The following is a 17,509-nucleotide window of genomic DNA, read 5'->3' as shown; positions in this document are numbered from 1 at the left end:
GATACGGCCTCTTTGGGCTTCATGAAATGAGTGATACCCCAGCGCGTGGCTCTACCCAAAGGAACAGGCTGGTATCTTTGATTAAGTTTGATACTTTTATTGGATTGTCTATTATATAGAGATGATGAATGTCTAGTCAAGGTGACACTGGTCTATGAACCGAAAATGCTCTCCATACCTTGCACTTGTTTTGGTGTATATTGTAGCAGCAGAAGGAAAGTTGTTCTGCTGAAAAACGGAGTCAGGACTGAATGTTAGGACATACCTACTTCTAGCTGTTCTCCTCTTCTGCCCTGGGTGCCTAAATATTTCTGGGGGGGGGAAAAAAAACCTCAGCAGTTTGTTAGATGTTGGCTGGAGAGGCCACAAAGGAACGCTTTCCACCTCCTTGCACTTCTAAGACTTGAGATCTGCTCCCCCTGTGACCTCCCAGGAGCAGTATGTGGCTGGCAGTGCATTGGCATCTGGCATGACACAAGTGCCGTGGAAAGAGCAGTGAATCCCATGAGCTGAGGCTTCTCCCATTAATGAAATACTTCAGGACAAGATGCTGAGACTGGGGTAGAATGAGGAAAAACGCAGGACTGCTAGTGACTGCTAGATTTAAGGCATGAGTAAGTTACCAGATATGTGGAATTAAACACTGAGCCGTGCCCACAGCCAGTAGCTGTGCACACAGCCAAAGGAGGTCAGGGACGATGTTTGAAGAAAAGGTTACGCACAGCTTTTCTAGCAAAAAAGGTCTCGGTGAGCATCTTGCACTGTGGAAAAGCTCAGGCCAGTTCAAGGCAGCTCTATCTCTAGATTTGCAACTTAAAAAAACCCTGCAGGTGGTGAAGCTAAAGCTGCTTGCAATTAAAGTGAGGGACAAGGTGTCTGAACTAGTCCTGACTTCGTTCTACAGTGATCAATGGGGAATGCTAAAGCCAACAATATCCTGCAGCTTGTTCCACCGACTTCAGCCAACTGAAATGCTGCTCTGGTACTCTGCCTGCTGTTCTCAGTGCATTAGCCCTGTGCCTACAACTTCTCTGGGTAGGACAGGCTCAGTGGAGGTGTGAGAGTGCAGAGCGTGCTTCTCAACAGGAGCACGTGGTGCCCTGGTGTGCTGCTGACTTCTTTACTCCTTCCAGTTTGCCTGCTCTACGTTGTAGCTGTAATTTGCACCTCGCTGAGTGCTGCCTTTGTACTTCCCAGCTTTGTACTCTAAACCCTGTCTGTACCAGATGAACTCTTACCTTGTTCTAGGCAGAGCCAGGTGAATGCTGTTTTGAGGGCAAAAGCATTAGCTGATAAGTCACCTCTGTGGATATGCTTCAGTATCACTGTGCTCAAAATAAAGGGTATTTTTTTTTGTAGATGCCTACCCTGGTCTCTAGCATTTGAGGATTAACTTCAGTAGATCTCTAACTAATACCAAAGTGCATCTGAAAGGAAAATTTACTTCTGCAAAACAAAGACTTTTATTAAATGTGGCATCCTTGTACCAGAACAGCAGCTGTCCCAGACCAACAGGACTTTCCAGGTTGAAAAGCAAGTTTAGGAACGCTTTTGTCCACGTGCTTGTTTTTCTTTTTCTTTTGAAGTGCTTTGCGGCTCACTGGCTTTAACAGCATTCCCAATTTCTCCCTTCAGGACATCTAGCAATGTTTGAGAACTCTCCAGAATCTGGGAAAGAAAGAAATAAAAATAGCTTATTTTTACATAAACTAACTGCTTTTCTTATGAGTTCCCTTCGAATTCAGCTGATCTACCTTGCAGCAAGAGGGATTCTCCAGCCCTTACAGTATCTAATTCTCAGTGACGTATCGTCCTATCTCACTGCGGGAATATCTGTGAAGGAATTTCTCTGGTTCGTGCCCATATTCTGAATACAAAACACCTTTAGCAATTTATCTTGGGGCATGAGGCAGAGAACTTTCTGAAGCAGGCTGTGGGGTGAACTTCAGTTTGTTATTAAGGCAGATGATGATACCTGGGCTTTTTAGATCAGTATTAAATTGTGCTGAGCTGACTCAGTTTCAGCTGTTTTCCACTGTTAAAACTGCACGCTTTAGATTTCTTGCTTAAGGACTAACTCAACTCTACAGTGACCTTAAGTCAGACTAAATCTCTCCTTTTATTAATTTTCTTCTATTTTTAGCTTATATTGTATATAATCTAACACTCCCACTCACTATGCACTAGGAAGCACGGCTACAACAGGTTTAGGAGATCTTGGTGCCTGTCCATCTCACCATTTTAAAGTTTTAACACAGTGGACAACTGTATCAAAATGTGATAGTAGGGTTGTAGTCCCAAAGATCATTTACATTCCTATGAACTTGTGGGAATCACTAAGTGGTCAGAGAAGAGATGAAGGTAAGTGTCCTGCAGGACGAGGCACCAGTAGAACGTGTTGGTGGGATCTTGCCATCTTGTCCGTGGAAGGAGGTGGAGTCCTGCGACTGTCGCGGGCTGGGGGAAGGCAAGGAGTGCGATTACAGACAAGAGAAGTACACCCACAGGAAAGGAACTGTGTTACTGGTTTCTGTTAGCAGGACGTCCGCATTTCCTATCGTAACCACCTCTGCATTTTACCTGCTGTGACTGTCTTTTAATTTCAATAAACATGAATTCATTTGTAGGCTGGGGGGTTGTGACTTGTATCTCAGGGAAGGTTTCTTTTAAAAGGTGCTGTTTGTTCATGTAGATTTACAACACAATTTCTAAGCTGTTCCATTTTTATGCAAGTTCCCCCCTTCAGCCCAAACCATCACGTCTTGAAATAGGCTGAGAAAACACCTCTAGCCTTATCTAAAAAATAATTGTCACTGGAAAGTACTGAATTTGGGAGATGAAGAGGATCTGACACAGCGTAGTGACCACATTAAACGCATGGGAAAAGGAGAACATAGGCAGCAGCTAATAGGGGAAGGGGTGCTCTTGAACTGAAACAGCTCTTTGTTATCAATAGAGGGAAGATCATGGCTTATCTGAAAGTGAGCTGGAAAGATCCTTCTATTTTTTTAAAAACCTGATCAGTGTGTAATTCAAAAGTGAATTCAGCTGTTATCCTATGCGCAGGACAAAGCAGTCCCTGCCTGGCAGAGTTTAAAAATATGGGACAGCTGAAGGGATTGAGCCATCCGCGTAACTGAAATAACAGTAACGGCCCTTGTGCTGTTCACCTCCTTCCCACCCCTTTATTGGTCCAAATTTTCAACTTTTAAAAATGATGTTATTCCATTAAAGATGAAAGAAATTACATGAAAAGTTGAGCAAAAAGAGTGCCTAGTAAGCCAACTGCTTTGTCGTCACAGTTCGTTGTTACCTGCATGAATTCATGGTCTTCTGGGCCAATTTCTTGTCTCTGGATTCCTCCTTCCCCCCCCTTCAAATGATGGTTTGCGAGATGGTCGTTCTTTAGGGGTCCATTCCAAGGACCATGTTGATGTATTTCGACAATATGCTTTAACTTAACCCCCGCTTTTCTCCGCTTGTGACGGGCTCTGCGGGACTCGCTGCCCACCCGGCCCCTGGGAGCCGTGCGGGCTCCTGGCTGGGCAGCACCTGCGCTCCCTGGGGCAGCCGAAGGCGGGGGATGCCCGTGCCCTTCGGCACCACCGGGCTGCGCCCGCCCCAGCTCAGACGGCACAGCACCCAGACAAACCCCAACCCCAACCTCCCCTTCAGCGGGACCGCGTGTGCCGGGAGCTCCGTCCCGCCCGGCCCCGGGCAGCGGCAGGACGCGTCGCCCCGGGGCCGGGCGGGAGCCCCGGGCGGGGGGTACCTTGCCGTAGGCCGCCTCGGTCTCGGCGATGGTCCTGTCGAGCTCGCCGCGGGCGGCCAGGTGCCGCGCCAGGCTCTCGCTGGTGCGCGCCAGCCGCTCGGTCAGCGCCCAGATCCGGCCCTGCAGCCGGCTCCGCTCCGCCTCCTCCTCCCGGATCCGCCCGCTCAGCTCCTCCCGCCGGGCGCGCAGCTCCGCCAGCCCTGCGCGTGCACGGCCCCGTCAGACCCGGCCCCGTCCGACCCGGCCCCGGCCCGGCCCCGCCGCCGGCCCCGGCCCCGCTCACCCTCCCGTAGCTCCGCGTTGTACCCCCGCAGCGCGGCCCCCGGCCCGCTCATCGCCCCGGCCCGGCCCTGCCCAACGTCCCGCCGCGCTCCGCCTCTTCCTGCGGCGCGGCCCTCATGGAGCCGCCGGCGGGCGCGGGGCTGTCGGCCGCCTGGCACACGCTCAGCACCGCCCTGGTGCCGCCCGCCGCCCTGGGGCTGGTGAGCGGGGACTGCTGGGCCGGGAGGCGGGGGACTGCGGGGACAAGGGGCGGGCGGGAGGGAGGCCGGCCGGCCGGCTGGCCAGGGGCCTGAGGCCCGGGGGAGGGACGCGCCGCTCCCCGCTCACCTCAACGCTGCCGCCCTCGGGTCTCTGGGCTCTGTCGGGGCTCGCCGCCTCCGTGGGCCCGGGGCGGGCCGCGACCCCCCGCTCCGGGGTCGCCGAGGTGGCCCCAGCCTCGTCCCCCGGCCTGGCCCGTCCCCTCCACTCGTGGGTCCGGTTGTCGGCGCTGCCGCGGGGCAGGTGGGAGCTGCTGGGGCTGGGGGGGGGAGAGGGCTGGAGCTGCCGGCTTGGAAAGAGGGGAAGGGGGGATGTGGCGGTGCGGCGGCTTGTATTTGCTCGGGGGGCTGTCAGGGAGAGGCCGTGGGGGTCTGGCCGTCCCCCTCTTCCCCCATCCCACCAGCCAGGAAAGCGTACATGACAAAAAGAGGCGCTGCTTCCCCCGTCCGTGCGGCGGCTCGGCTCCCTGCTCGCTCCCCGAGGGAGCTAATGTCAGCCAAGGAAGGTTTTGCCCCAGAACCTGGCTTTTTGGGGACCCGAGGGTGGCTCCTGGCACTCCTGCCAGCGCATGTGTCCTGCAGCAGCCACCAAGAGGGACAGCAATGGACGGTGTTAGCCCTGGGAGTGGGCACTTGGCTTCCAGCAGCGGGCTGAGACCCCAGCAGGTCTCCATGGAGGAACGGTATCTGCTTGGTGCTGTTTGACAGCAGAGTCCGTGTGCATTTGGTCCCTGCTCTTTGAGATGAGCGGTCTCTTCTGCCACATGTGTCCTATGTCTTTATGCGTGCTTAACTTGGTGTCCCCTCCGCTTTTCAGGCAGCACCGAGGTCCGATGCTGTGGGGCCGCTGAAGGATGCCGACCTGCGGGCAGCCCTGGACGTGCTGCGGTGTTACGACTTGCACTCGATCGTGGAGGAGTGGTTCATCGAGGTGCTGCAGACGGACCTTCAGGCAAATATAGCTCCTGAGTTCTGGAACTGCATCGGCCAGTATGAAAACACAGCTGAGGAGCCCCAATGCTCCTCGCTCCTTCTGGACGCGTTTTGTCTTCTCAAGTGCCGCCTGGACCCCTACCTGAACAGCCTGGAACTTCTGGAGAGGTGGACCAAGGCAGGCCTGCTCCTGGGGACGGGCGCTCAGATGCTGCAAGAAAAGGTCTACACCATGTTCAAAGCTATCCTTTTCTTCTCCACTACCAAGTCCTTCCAGGAAATGATCCAGCAGTTCTACAGCCGCACTTTCAGGATATACATGCGGCAGTGGAAGAAGGGAGAAGACGGAACGAACGAGTGCGAGAGCAGCATGAGTGAGACCGAGCAGGAGAGTGATACGGAGGAGGGCGGAGGAGAGAGCCCGCTGTGCGCAGGCTGCAGCAGCAAGAGAGAGCAGTGCTGGTGCCCCAAGGCCATGGAGCAGTTTCAGCAGCTGAATGACATTCTGTACGTAGGTTACGGGGTGGTGGCTGTCACTCAGGACAAGCAGATGGTCCGGATGGGGAGCAGCAAGTTTTCTTGATATCTGAAAATGGGAGGAGTTACACGTGAGGTCAGGCTGTGTCATGGTACTGGCTAGAGAACCTGACACAGGGTTTTTGCAGCTGGTTGCCGACTGGTGATCTAAAGCAGATCTTTAGACAGAAAGTTCCTCTCCCTGGATATGAGAATATCTTCCTCTTGCTCTAAGGCCTTCTGTCTACAAAGAAGCAAACTCTTCTAAATGAAATAGCTTTTGATGGCTAGAAAATAACGTTTCTAAGGAAGATGGGATAGAAGTAGTGTCATGTGATATATATTTAGTGCATCTATGCGGCTATCAGAGCATTTAAACTAAGAGCTACACCTGCATCTGTGGACCATACAGGGAGGAATGTGCCCTCAGGTAGTTAGGTTTTCTTTATTTGCTTGTACCTTTGCTTCCATATGCTCTGAAACGGGTCGTGCTCTGTGTCTGTAGCCGCCGGCTGAATTTGCTGGAGAGAGTGAGTGCCGATGCTGTCACGACCATCTTGCACCGGATGATAGAGGAGAGGATGGAGCAACGATGCAGGGGGGAATACGAGCGCTCCTTCCTGAATGAGTTCCAGGAGGTAAGGAAGGCGTGCGGGCAGCCAGGGCCCGTCCTTTGGGGATGCGCAGCTGCTCCTCTTACTGCTTTAGCAGCTCCGGCTAAAAGTGGATTCCACCTGAAAACACCTGGTGCTGGGCTGTGACACCCACCCTCCCTGCCCAAAGAGGTTAAAACTCCCCATTTTGATTTAATGCTAGAGGGGAAGGTTTGCTCTGACCTGAGCGTAATGGTCAGAGCGATATATAGTATTTCACCTGGTGATGTCCGTAGTAAGGAGGGAATTTCTGTAGTTCTGTTTTACAAACTACAAGAACATGTAGTGCCACCTAGCCTGCAGAGAACCCTCCCTCTGGGCTCATAACTTGAATTTGTGTGGCTGTTTTCTTTCTTCTTTCCAATTTTTCGGCATCCCTTTAAAATAGGAAGCGAAGATGGGAGGTGATACTCTGGTATTGATCTCGCCAGTGGGCCACATACAGAATTAAAATCCTTCCTTGCACCTACCCACTTGTTTTCCTGCTACCTTAAACCGAGTTTGTGTTGGCCTGTTTACCCAGTGTGACCTTAAAATAAAATTCTTCTCCAGGATAGTCCTGGCTCTGCAGGCGTGCCCTGCACGCTTTGTTCCTCGATGCGTGGCCTTTGCCTGTGTTGAAGAACAATGTGTGAAGTCAGGTTGCCATGCAAGCCAGGCTGCTCTCTATGGTTGCCCTAGTTTCCTTGCTGTTTGTCATGCCAGCCGTTTTTGTCGTCTGCAAACATTGGCAGTCATTTTATATTTACTTCCCTTTAGTTGCTGTGCAACACTTTCTTTATTGGACTTTATTTAATGTGAAATGCTTTTGGATGACCTGGAGATTGTTTAAGGACATTTTAAGGGCACCGGAGAAAATGCAACTGCATTCCACTTGTCGGACGTTGCAGAAGGTCCCTTTGCTCCCACCTCTTCAGAAAGGCCAGCGTGTTTGGCCGCAGAATATTGGAGCATGTCAGAATTAGGAAGAGACGATTTTAAAAAAATAAAAAAGGAGAAACAGTGTCCAAATTGGGAAGGTAATTCAAAAAAAAGAAAAAAACCACAAGCCTGGCAAGCTAAAGGTAAAATAGAAGCCTGAGAAACAGCTTGCTAAAAGTACAAGTGCTGACAGCAAACCCCCTTTTCAGACACATGGGCAGCAGTCTGGAGTGTCAGTCGCTATAGCAGGAGCACTCAGAGAAGATAAACCCATGGGGAAAAATGGGTTGGTTTGATAATAATTGTATTCCTTAAAATTGAGTTGCTTTGCATCAGTTTTAGTCCTTTCCTTTTGTTCTTTAGGAGAATTCTTTATCAGCTTTTCCATAGTTCTGCCCAGATTGATGCCCAAGTGTTCGGTAGTTCTCAGGTTTGTTCTGCCTTGTAATTAGCAGAACTTGTGCATTCCTTCAGTGCTTCTTCAGTCGAGTAGAAAATTAAAAATTAACATAATCAAACAGGATCTAGGCTTAGCATTTTTGTTTCAGGCTGTCCAAATCCAGTTACCAAAAAAGATTAATATTTGCTAGCTATTAATACTCAAATACTATCGCAGGAAGTGCTACACGTTTGCCACCTTAAAGGAAAAATAAAATTTAAAAAAGCATTTCTTTTGAATATCTGGATATTGTAGTTGAGTACATTTGAAATTTGCCAATTACACATTTTTCTGTAGAAAACTAAATCTCAAATATAAAAAAATTAACATTCTGATGATCTCTGTTCAGGTTTTTATTTTATTATTCTGTGACTAGGCTGGTATTTGAGGTCTTGGTTTCAAGTGCCTGAGTTTGGTTTGTAAGAGTATGTCTGTGAGTCCTTGGGATGGCTTGCTTGCTCTTCATTGATTTCAGGATTCGTAGAAATTTTGGGCCAAGGATGATGTGATGGGCAATTTGCTCATATTCTCATAAAGAGAATAGTTCTGCAGTATAGAATGGAATGGAATTCTGCAAGAATAGAATAGTCTGCAAGTTTTTGAATATACCCTATCCTTTTTGGAGCCCAGCGCCTACGCACAGTCCTCAGTCAGTCCTTATCTTCTCATACACATCTGCATAGTCTATATCCTGTATCTTTAGTTAAAGTTCATATTCTTTCAGCTAGGCTTTCCCTGGCTATAACCCAGGCCAGGGTGCATTTGGAGAGCAGCTGGAGGTAATGCTGTCCTTGGCTAGCTGCTCATTTCTGCTTGCCGTGGTAGCTGCCTGGTGATGGGGTAAGTGTGGGATGTGGTTGTGCATCCAGCTGTGGTGTTCACCATCTCTGTACTCTCCCTCTCCTTGTGCAGTGGATTGAGAAAGTCATTGGCTGGCTCAGCAGGGTTTTTCTGCAAGATGGTCCCTTGGCACGCTCCTCTCCAGAAGCTAGCAGCACCTTGAAGCGCTGGCGGTGCCACGTCCAAAGGTTCTTCTACCGCATCTATGCCAGCATGCGCATTGAAGAGCTCTTCAGCATTATTCGAGGTAGGTGTGACCCATTCAGTGTTCATTCACTCTTGGACTTGGATTGGATGAACGATAGATCTGTCTTCATCTCCTGATGTGCCACGCTTTCTCCTCTTGCCTTCCCACGGAGCATGGCGCTGTTTCTAATCACTGCTTGGTTTGTAGATTTTCCGGAGTCGAAGCCTGCTGTGGAGGACCTCAAGTTCTGCCTGGAAAGGACTAATCAGAGGCAGCAGCTGCTTAGCTCCCTGAAAAGTGCTCTGGAAATGCGGCTTCTGCATCCTGGTGAGTTTTACATCCCTGTGTATGTGATAACACTGTAAGGAGCCTGGGCGTGATCTACTGGGAGCCATCATTTGATTTCGTGTTTGATGAGTGAGAGGCAACCAGGCCGTCGCGTGCTCTCTGTGTCGGAGTGTGCACGGGCAGTACCTGATGATATCCCAGCCCCTTCTTGCCTCTTTTTTGCAGTATGGTGAGGAGCTGAGCTAGAAGTTTAGCTTTGGTCCAGGTGGGTAAAGGCTTCTCTGCTGTGTGTGGTCTGAGCTCTTAATGCAAAATCTGGGCTCACCTGGTTTATGGTAGTCTCTGAGCCTGTGTTTGCGGTTGGAACTGGTGTCTCGGACATATGGATCCAGTTTCTCCCTTTGGGTGGGGCAGTAGGGCAGCAAGCCCTTCGCCCCCGACTCCATAGATCGAACAGAGGGCTTGGAGCATCCAAGCTCCTTGCATCCAAGCCATTAGTGTGTGCTCTGGGACTCTGACTCCCTCTGCCCCTCTCTTGTAGGAGTCAACACATCTGACATCATCACTCTCTATATCTCGGCCATCAAGGCCTTGCGGGAGCTTGACCCCTCCATGGTTATCCTGGAGGTCGCCTGCGAGCCCATCAGGAAGTATCTGAGGTAAGAGGCTTGCGGGGCAGCCTTACGCATCCCCTTTCCCTCCCCTTCCCTTCACTTGCTCTGTTTCTGTTGCCTGTTGGCAGGACTCGGGAAGACACGGTGCGGCAGATTGTGGCCGGTCTCACAGGGGATGCTGAGGGCTCCGGTGATCTTGCAAACGAGCTCTCGAAAGCTGACCCGGTGACCCTGGAGAACGGCCAGGAGAGTGACGATGACATCTCAGAACCAGGGGACTGGGTTCCTGACCCGGTTGATGCAGATCCAGGTTAGATGCCAAGAGCAGAAGTCCTGGTAGCCTGCTGTTTTCCCTGGGGGGCCGTAGTCTTAAGCAGCTCGTTTGCTGGTCCTCTAGAGCTGAGCTGGGCTGGTGCAGGTCTCTGTTAATCTCGCACTGTCGTCTGCTGGATTTCACTAGGAAAATCAAGTTCCAAGCGTCGGTCCTCGGACATCATCAGCCTGCTGGTGAGCATCTATGGCAGCAAGGACCTGTTTATCAACGAATACCGCACGCTTCTGGCTGACCGGCTGCTACATCAGTTCAACTACAGTGCTGAGAGGTGAGTTCCAAGTGCCCAACCCCAGGGCTTTCCATGGTAGAATCACCTGACAAAGGTGTGCTTCAGACTCAGTCCTATGAACGGCTGTTTCTGGAGCCATTTCCTCTGCAGCTTTGGGTTTGCATCTAGAATTTCACGTGCTCACCTCTTCTCAGGCTGCTTCCTGCTCAGCCCTGTCCTTGGCTTGCGCTAATAGGGCAGCATGTAGGAAATCGGAGGCACTGACACCCTCTTAGCTTCATCCCACATGTTCTGCACAGGCTGCTTAGGGTCAGCAGAAAGTGTCAAAGGAAGAAAAAGGGATGAAGCATCAGGAAACCTCAGTGGCAACCCGACTATGTCTCTTGATTCAACAGTTGCAGTGTTTTCCTTTCTGCGAAATGCAGCTGGTGCCTGGGATGGGCAGTGTCAGGCAAGTGGCTCGCCAAACGCTGAGGTTGCACTGTGTTGTCGAGGGGAATGGCTAGGTGCCGTGCTTGTCCGAATGAAAGGGATGGGAAGGTCTTCAAAAAGCTGCTGGCCTACGGAGGAAGTGACTGCTCCTCGCTTAGGTGCTAGGAGGCACCCTGCTCAGATAACGTGCCTTGCAAGGCATCCTAGGAAGAGCACCCTTGTGCCAGGGACTACCTTTTTTGGCTGTGTTGCAAGGGGTGGAGGCCAAGCCAGGCCCGTCTGTCTGAGGGACCTGTGTCTGATCTGTTGTTTCTCTTACCAGGGAAATCCGCAACGTGGAGCTGCTGAAGCTGCGGTTTGGTGAAGCTCAGATGCACTATTGTGAAGTCATGTTAAAAGTAACTTTTTTTTTCTTTAATTCAAGTCCTGGGCGTTTGAGCTCATTGGGGAAAGGGGGCACTTGAGGAGTGAGCCAAAAGGGTCTTTTAGGAAAGTGGGGTTCCCAAAATCTCAGTGAGGGGGCTGATTTGTGACAGGCAGAAGTGCATTCAAAATCACGTCTGGTTTTTAAGCCCTGTGGGTTGGGTTATTGATTCTGGGGGATGGTTGCTCTGGTGCTGTTATATCTCCTGCCCTTCTTGCAGTACAGTATTCTGGCGCTGAAGAGCTGGGCTCTTCCAGCTCCTCTAGGGTTGGGACTCTGGAGTTCAACTCGTTTGGAGCACTGTGGGAAGGACACAGGTCTGGAGGCACTCCAGTGTAGGCTAGTGTTGAGTTGTAAGCCCTTCCTCAACCTCCCCAAATGTTTCTCAGTATATAGCAGACTTTCTAGTAGACACACATGATCATGTCCTTTCCAATGTCCCCATCATCATTTGGGGACAACACTAGTCACCTTGTTTAAGCTTCTCCTTTCCTAAGCGTTAGCGCTGACTTGGAAGAGAAGGAGCTGCCTTAGCTTCCTCTGCTTTTTCCAGGATATGGCTGACTCGCGGCGCATTAATGCCAACATTCGTGATGAGGAAGAGAAACTCCCAGAGGAGGAGAGGCCACCCTTCAGCCTTGTTGCCGTTATCCTGTCAAGTGAGTTCTGGCCACCGCTGAAAGAGGAGAAGCTAGAGCTTCCAGAGCAGGTCAAGGAAGCCATGGAAGCCTATTCCAAGAAGTATGAGAAATTAAAGGTGAGGCAACCTTAACCCTCCTTAAAAAGGTGTATGCTGTTCAGGCTTTGTTATATGGCATGGTTTTTGCTAAGTCCCCTTTAACATCCCTTACATTTTAGCTGCTAGTACACCCATGCTGTTACGGTGGAATCCCAAAGTCCTTCAGCTTTGAATCGGGCCTAGAAGCTGCGCTAGCTTAGCTATTGCCAAAAGAAGGGTTTACCTCTTTATGGGGTGCCTGGGTCGTCGTAGTGATTGCAGTTAGGGAAGAGAGTTTTCTAAAATATGCCAGTGTTTATTAGTTAAATGGATACTGAGGTGGAAGTTCTTAGGCTTCTTAAGTCTGGTCTAAGGTTGTTCACCTAGGTTCTATAGTGGTAAGAGTGACATCCTGTCCCTGTTGGGCCTCTCTTCGTCAGTACTCTGGCACTCTCCTCCCCTGTTTGTCCTCTTGAAAGAAGCCCTTTTAACATGGTCTCATTTTAAGATTCACTGTTGGTCTGGAGCTAGGTGAATGTTGCTTCCTCTTCTGTCTGTGGTCTCTCCTGGGTTGTTTCATTCATTTCTGGAGGGTCCCTGAACTCCATGTTAGACAGTTCAGGTGCACGCATTTTTGGTCAGTTTGGCTGTGACTCAGACAAAGACTGAATCCATGCCTTTATAAACAGCATGGAAAGGCGGAAGAGGGCATACAGAGCAAATATGAGTGACCGTGCAGTATTCTTCTGTTCTCCGGGCACTTGATCATGGCAGTTAGTCAAATAGAGAAGGCTGAGGTGCATCTTGCTCTGCACATACGGAACGGGTTGGAAGCAGGAGTATCTGTCTGGAAGTCAAGGAGAGATCTAGGTCACTTCCAGGGCTGTGGTCTTGGCTTTCTCATCTTGCAGCTTCTTATCTGGTGGAGTGCAGAGCACACATCTGGAGCGTGGATGGTTCAGATCTAGCTGTCATGCCAGTGTAGTCTCTGTGTGCACACGCAGATGGTTCTTTGCAGCCAACCTGAACACAATTTGGTGTCTCATGGGGCTGTTCTCTTTGCCTGTCCACTTGTGCTCTGACTCCACTTCAGGCTTGGTTTTTTATATCCTTTCTTGAACTTGCTATACACCAGGTGATACGTGCCATGAGGCTGGGAAGCTCATAGCTCTAGATCCTGTCTCTTCTCTTGCTGTAGCTACGTGCCAGATGTGGACACCAGCTGATTTCTGTGCCTGCAAAAAATTAGTTAGGAGAGGATGCAGGAGGAGATGCAAGGAGGAAGCAGCCTCCTCGAGCATCCTCAGCCTTCAAAGCAAGCAGTCCTCTTTTCACATCAGTGTCAGAAGTTATTGATTCTCCCCAGAGGAGTATTTATTTTCTGGTAGGAGTTTGTCCTGAGTGGCCCAGTTGGTCTTCCAGTGTTTCCTCAACCTGTGCTTCCCCTACCAGAGAGCTGAGAGACTGGCTTTCAGGCAGGAGAGGGGCATTGGTCTTGGGCAAGGGCTGGACAACAACTTGTGCCGAGGAGGATGTTTCCCATGAGAGGGTAGGGAACGGTTGGGTGGTGGCAGTGCTGGGCGACTCACGAGGAGGGGAGCAGCTTTCGTATCTGGCAGAGGTGTATGGAGAGCAGCTGGCCCTGGTGATAGAGCAGTTTGTGGAATAACGCAGCACTTAGTGCTTCCTGTTAGAAGATCTGCTGTGAGTTAGAAGATCTGCTTCTCCCTTTTCCAGGCCATGAGGACCCTGAACTGGAAGTACCACCTGGGCCTGGTGAGCTTGGATGTGGAGCTGGCAGATCGCACCCTCTCCCTGTCCGTCTCTCCTGTGCATGCCGCCATCATCCTGCACTTCCAGACCAAGAGTGAGTGCCATGGCAGACTCAGCGTTACCACCATGTGTGCTTTTCATGGATGGGTGGGAAGGCCACGTTGCTTGGGTGGCTGTAGGCTCCGAGAGCTCTGGCAGCAGGACCAAGACCTGGTTCATGGGCTTGGATCTACCACAGGGCTCAGCCAGGTCTCCATCTCTCCTTGGAGACAGCACCCAGCAGGGCCGCAGCTCAGCACCCAGTCTGCTTTCAGGCAGTCGCTGCGCACAGCTGCTTGCTCCTGGCAGTGGAGGTGGGCAGGTGTCCTGCGCTGTTCTCTGGTATCCGTGGTCTCTGCAGGTACGTGGACACTGACAGAGCTAAGCGAAGTGCTCAAGGTGCCCGTGACATCGCTGAAGCGTAAGATGACGTTGTGGCTGCAGCAGGGTGTCCTGCGTGAAGAGCCCCAAGGCACCTTCACCGTGATTGAGGAGGAGCAGAAGGATCAGGTGGAGAAGGTCGTTCTGATAGACAGCGACGAGGAGGGGGACTCTGCCATGGCGTCGCAGGCTGACCAGAAAGAGGAAGAGCTGCAGGTACCTGTCCATGTGTCTCGGTTGCTTGTGAAGCTGGCAGGACGATGCAAACATGCCGTGCTTTTGGCTTTGGGGAATCTGATTAAGATGATGGATTCAGTTTGCGCTTTGGATTTGCATTTTCACAGCATGAGAGTTTTCTGAAGTGGGTATTTCTTGATTAATGCTCACTGGTGCAGGTGCTGGATCGCAGCCTTCCCTCCAGAGAAGTGCCCGGCTGCTGAGCCAGGCAACCATTTGGACATCTCTAAATGTGTTTTTTTCAGTTTAAAAAAAGAAAAAGTTGTGAGACATGATTTCATATTTGAAAATAGTCATAACTTATTTGGATTCACCCAAGTAGCGCTTTTGGGTACTTAGACTGCCAAAAAGGCTTACCCAGCACTAACAGCTGGACCTTTGCCTTCTCTGTGTTGTGGTTCCTGGACACTTCCAGTGCTTTTCCTACCTGTGTGTCATGTTGTGTGTGTGTTGTGCCACTGTGCAACACGCAGTTGTCATACTGGTGTTTATCCACTGAGGGTCATGCGTGTACTGCGCGTGAAATCCTGCTTTCTAGCTGTGTATCCCAACACCTGATGCTGTTCTTGGATATTTCCTATTTAAAGACCACATGCTTATGGCTGAGAGCAGAACTTATTGCCAGCTACAGCCCTGCTCTGCTTTTGGGATATGAGATGCTAAAGCACCCCTTTTCTTCATGGTGTAGATGTCAGTGTGGTTTAATGTTGCTTGTGTGTCCCCCTCTGCAGCTGTTCTGGACGTACATCCAGGCTATGCTGACCAACCTCGAGAGCCTGTCCTTGGAGAGGATTCACAGCATGCTGAAGATGTTTGTGATGACAGGCCCAGTGGTTACAGAGATCGATATACAAGAGCTTCAGGGTTTTCTCCAGAAGAAGGTCCGGGAGCAGCAACTCATCTACTCCGGAGGTGTCTATCGCCTGCCCAAGAACTGCAACTAGACGGCGAGCGTCCCTCTGCGTCACTTTTCCATGCCTGTGCTCAGCTCCTGATGCCACCCAGCTCTCTGCATCCTGCTGGGTAGTTTCTCTGCTCTGGGGGTTTGCCCTCTTCTCCAAAAGGGTGTCCTTTTCCACGTGGAGACAGCTCAGCAGCAGCCTGGGCTCTGCACCCCACAACTTCTGGGACTGGGCCTGCTCCCCACATTGCTTTTCCTTCCATACGTGAGTGTCTGGGCCCACTCCACTGGTTAATAAAAACCAGCAGTCTCCTTTTTCAGATGGCACCAACTCTTTTCTTTCCTCTTGGCAGAGCGCTCTTGGCATCGGCCTTCCCATGCTGAAAGGGTGGGCAGGAAACTCCCCAGTCTGCTGGGCACCGTCTCCCTTTCGCTGGGTCTCCATCTGTAGCCCCAGGAGGGCTTGGGAGGGGGGCTGTTGGCTCCAGTTGCTGTCTGGGACTCTTTGTGTGGCTAACGCAGCGTCTTGCAGCCGGCTGTGATGAGCGAGACCCTACACAAAAGCAACTGTTCATGCTGTCTCCTTCGGCTTATGTGGGAGGAAGACTCCAGGGTCTGCTTACCCTTGTTTGGGACTCTTAAATTGTGTGGAATAATTTTATTGTGGGATGAAGAATGCTTTAGATGGATGAGACGTAGCAGTTCTTCAGGGCAAGCCGTTTAGTCCTGGAGGATAAGTAAGTGGATTACCCAGGCACTGGTAGGGTTGCTTTATTATGGCACGAATTCCAACGCCATGGTGGTGCTGTCGAGGGTGCATCGTCTTGGTGTGCTTCAGAGTTATTGGCACCCCTGAGATCAATGAGGCAGTTGGATGGGATAATCCCGGAGCTCCGTTGGTTAAACATAGTGCCCCCAACCTGGGCACAAGACCAGGCAATGGGTTTCAGGATGGTGTTCAGTCTCCACCTAATAGCATTCGGGGTTCCTCAGTCCTGCTTTCCGGATGGGTTTTGCTCATCAGGAGGAATATGCTGGGGAAATCTGGCTTTTACTAAAAATTTGCTTTCTGTGAAGCAAAGAATGAGTTTCCACAGCCCAAGGAGTCTTTCCCCTCTGCTGAATCTTCTGTCCCAGCCTGTGGGCACTGTGCCAGCTGGAACTGAGGTACCAAAGGGCCACACTTGAAGCACCGGAGCAGCCTGTAACCCTGGCTGCGCTGCTGTGCATCCAGGTGCACGAGAGAACACAGAAAACAACCTGTACTTAACATTGAACCTTGTTTGTTAGTGCCTGGGAGCCCCACACTGTGGGCATCCTTTGTGCAGCCGCCGGCGGTGGGGTACGGCACTTACCTTCCCTTTCACGGCTTTTCCTCTGTGGGTGAGAGCACGTGTTCTTGTTTCCCCGTGGCATTTCACTCCCGGTTCCTGGTCTTGTGGCACTAGGAGCTGGTTGGCACGTTCTGTTGTGAAGCTTAAAATGTTCCTTGTGCTGTAGGGGCTCTGTAAATAACTAAATAACCCCCAGTCTGTGAAGGTGTAGGATATTACTCCTGGTAAAGCCAAGAAAGATGAACAGCAGCTAATCCCAAATCACAGTAGGCGGGGAGGGAAATCCATGCCTAAATGCCCGAGGGGCCCCACCAGACCCTGGTAGGACACCCAGCAGGATCTTTGTCATCTGAAGTTGGGTGGGGTGGCGAGGACACAGCACTGGCCTCGTCATCACTGTGCCCAGCGTGGGATGTGGCTGGGGACATCCCTGGGAACCACACCTGGGCCCCACGTGTCGAGAACACGAGACACAAAATCTTGTCGAAGCGCAGCTGGTTTAGCCCCAGGCAGAGGTCTCTGCTGCCCGCCCCGTGCTCCTCCAGCAGGTCCTGGTGGGTTTTCCCTCCCCGGTTTCGGATACGGGGAACTCCCTTGCAGCAAACACCTCCTGGGGACTTCTCCACGTTCCCTCAAAGGCTGCTCAGCTCCTTGGGCCCTTGCTCAGCTCTTGCTTAGACGCTCACCCACCACTGAATAAATCAAAGCAGCTCACAAGTGCCTGGGCTCCATCCAAAACCCCCATGCTCTGGGAGGGCGAGAGGGAGCAAGGGCTTGTGTGGACATCCCTAGAGGAGACCTCTTTCCTATACGTGCTGCAGGTGCAGAGCCCCAGGGCTGCGTTTCACAGCTTCTCTTGTTTTGTTTTATTTTTTCAGGAAAGAAAACTATTTGAGCCCATGGAAGCATCTGGAAAGGTGGGCAGCTGCGGGGCGGCAGGGGGGGAGTCTGCCGGCTGGGGGAGCGGGAGCTGCCCGGGGTGTGCCACGGCACGTCCCGCTCTGC

General features: G+C 51.4%; 1 protein-coding gene across 1 annotated transcript; it reads left to right on the top strand.

Moving 5' to 3' along the window:
• The first annotated feature begins 3,771 nt into the window (after window positions 1–3,771).
• Window positions 3,772–16,746, top strand: ANAPC2 (anaphase promoting complex subunit 2). Its single transcript, XM_075170477.1, is given in 14 exon segments — window positions 3,772–4,124; window positions 4,126–4,254; window positions 5,129–5,751; window positions 6,266–6,398; window positions 8,686–8,860; window positions 9,008–9,127; window positions 9,630–9,747; window positions 9,831–10,012; window positions 10,163–10,304; window positions 11,020–11,095; window positions 11,675–11,878; window positions 13,577–13,706; window positions 14,013–14,248; window positions 15,001–16,746. Coding segments are annotated over 14 exon segments (2,805 nt in total). The 5' UTR covers window positions 3,772–3,800; the 3' UTR covers window positions 15,214–16,746.
• The last annotated feature ends 763 nt before the right edge of the window (window positions 16,747–17,509 follow it).

Source organism: Calonectris borealis, chromosome 21, assembly GCF_964195595.1.
Source record: "Calonectris borealis chromosome 21, bCalBor7.hap1.2, whole genome shotgun sequence".
NCBI classification, from domain to species: Eukaryota; Metazoa; Chordata; class Aves; order Procellariiformes; family Procellariidae; genus Calonectris; species Calonectris borealis.
Note: the sequence above shows the minus strand (reverse complement) of the source record. Positions and strands in the feature narration are given on the sequence as shown.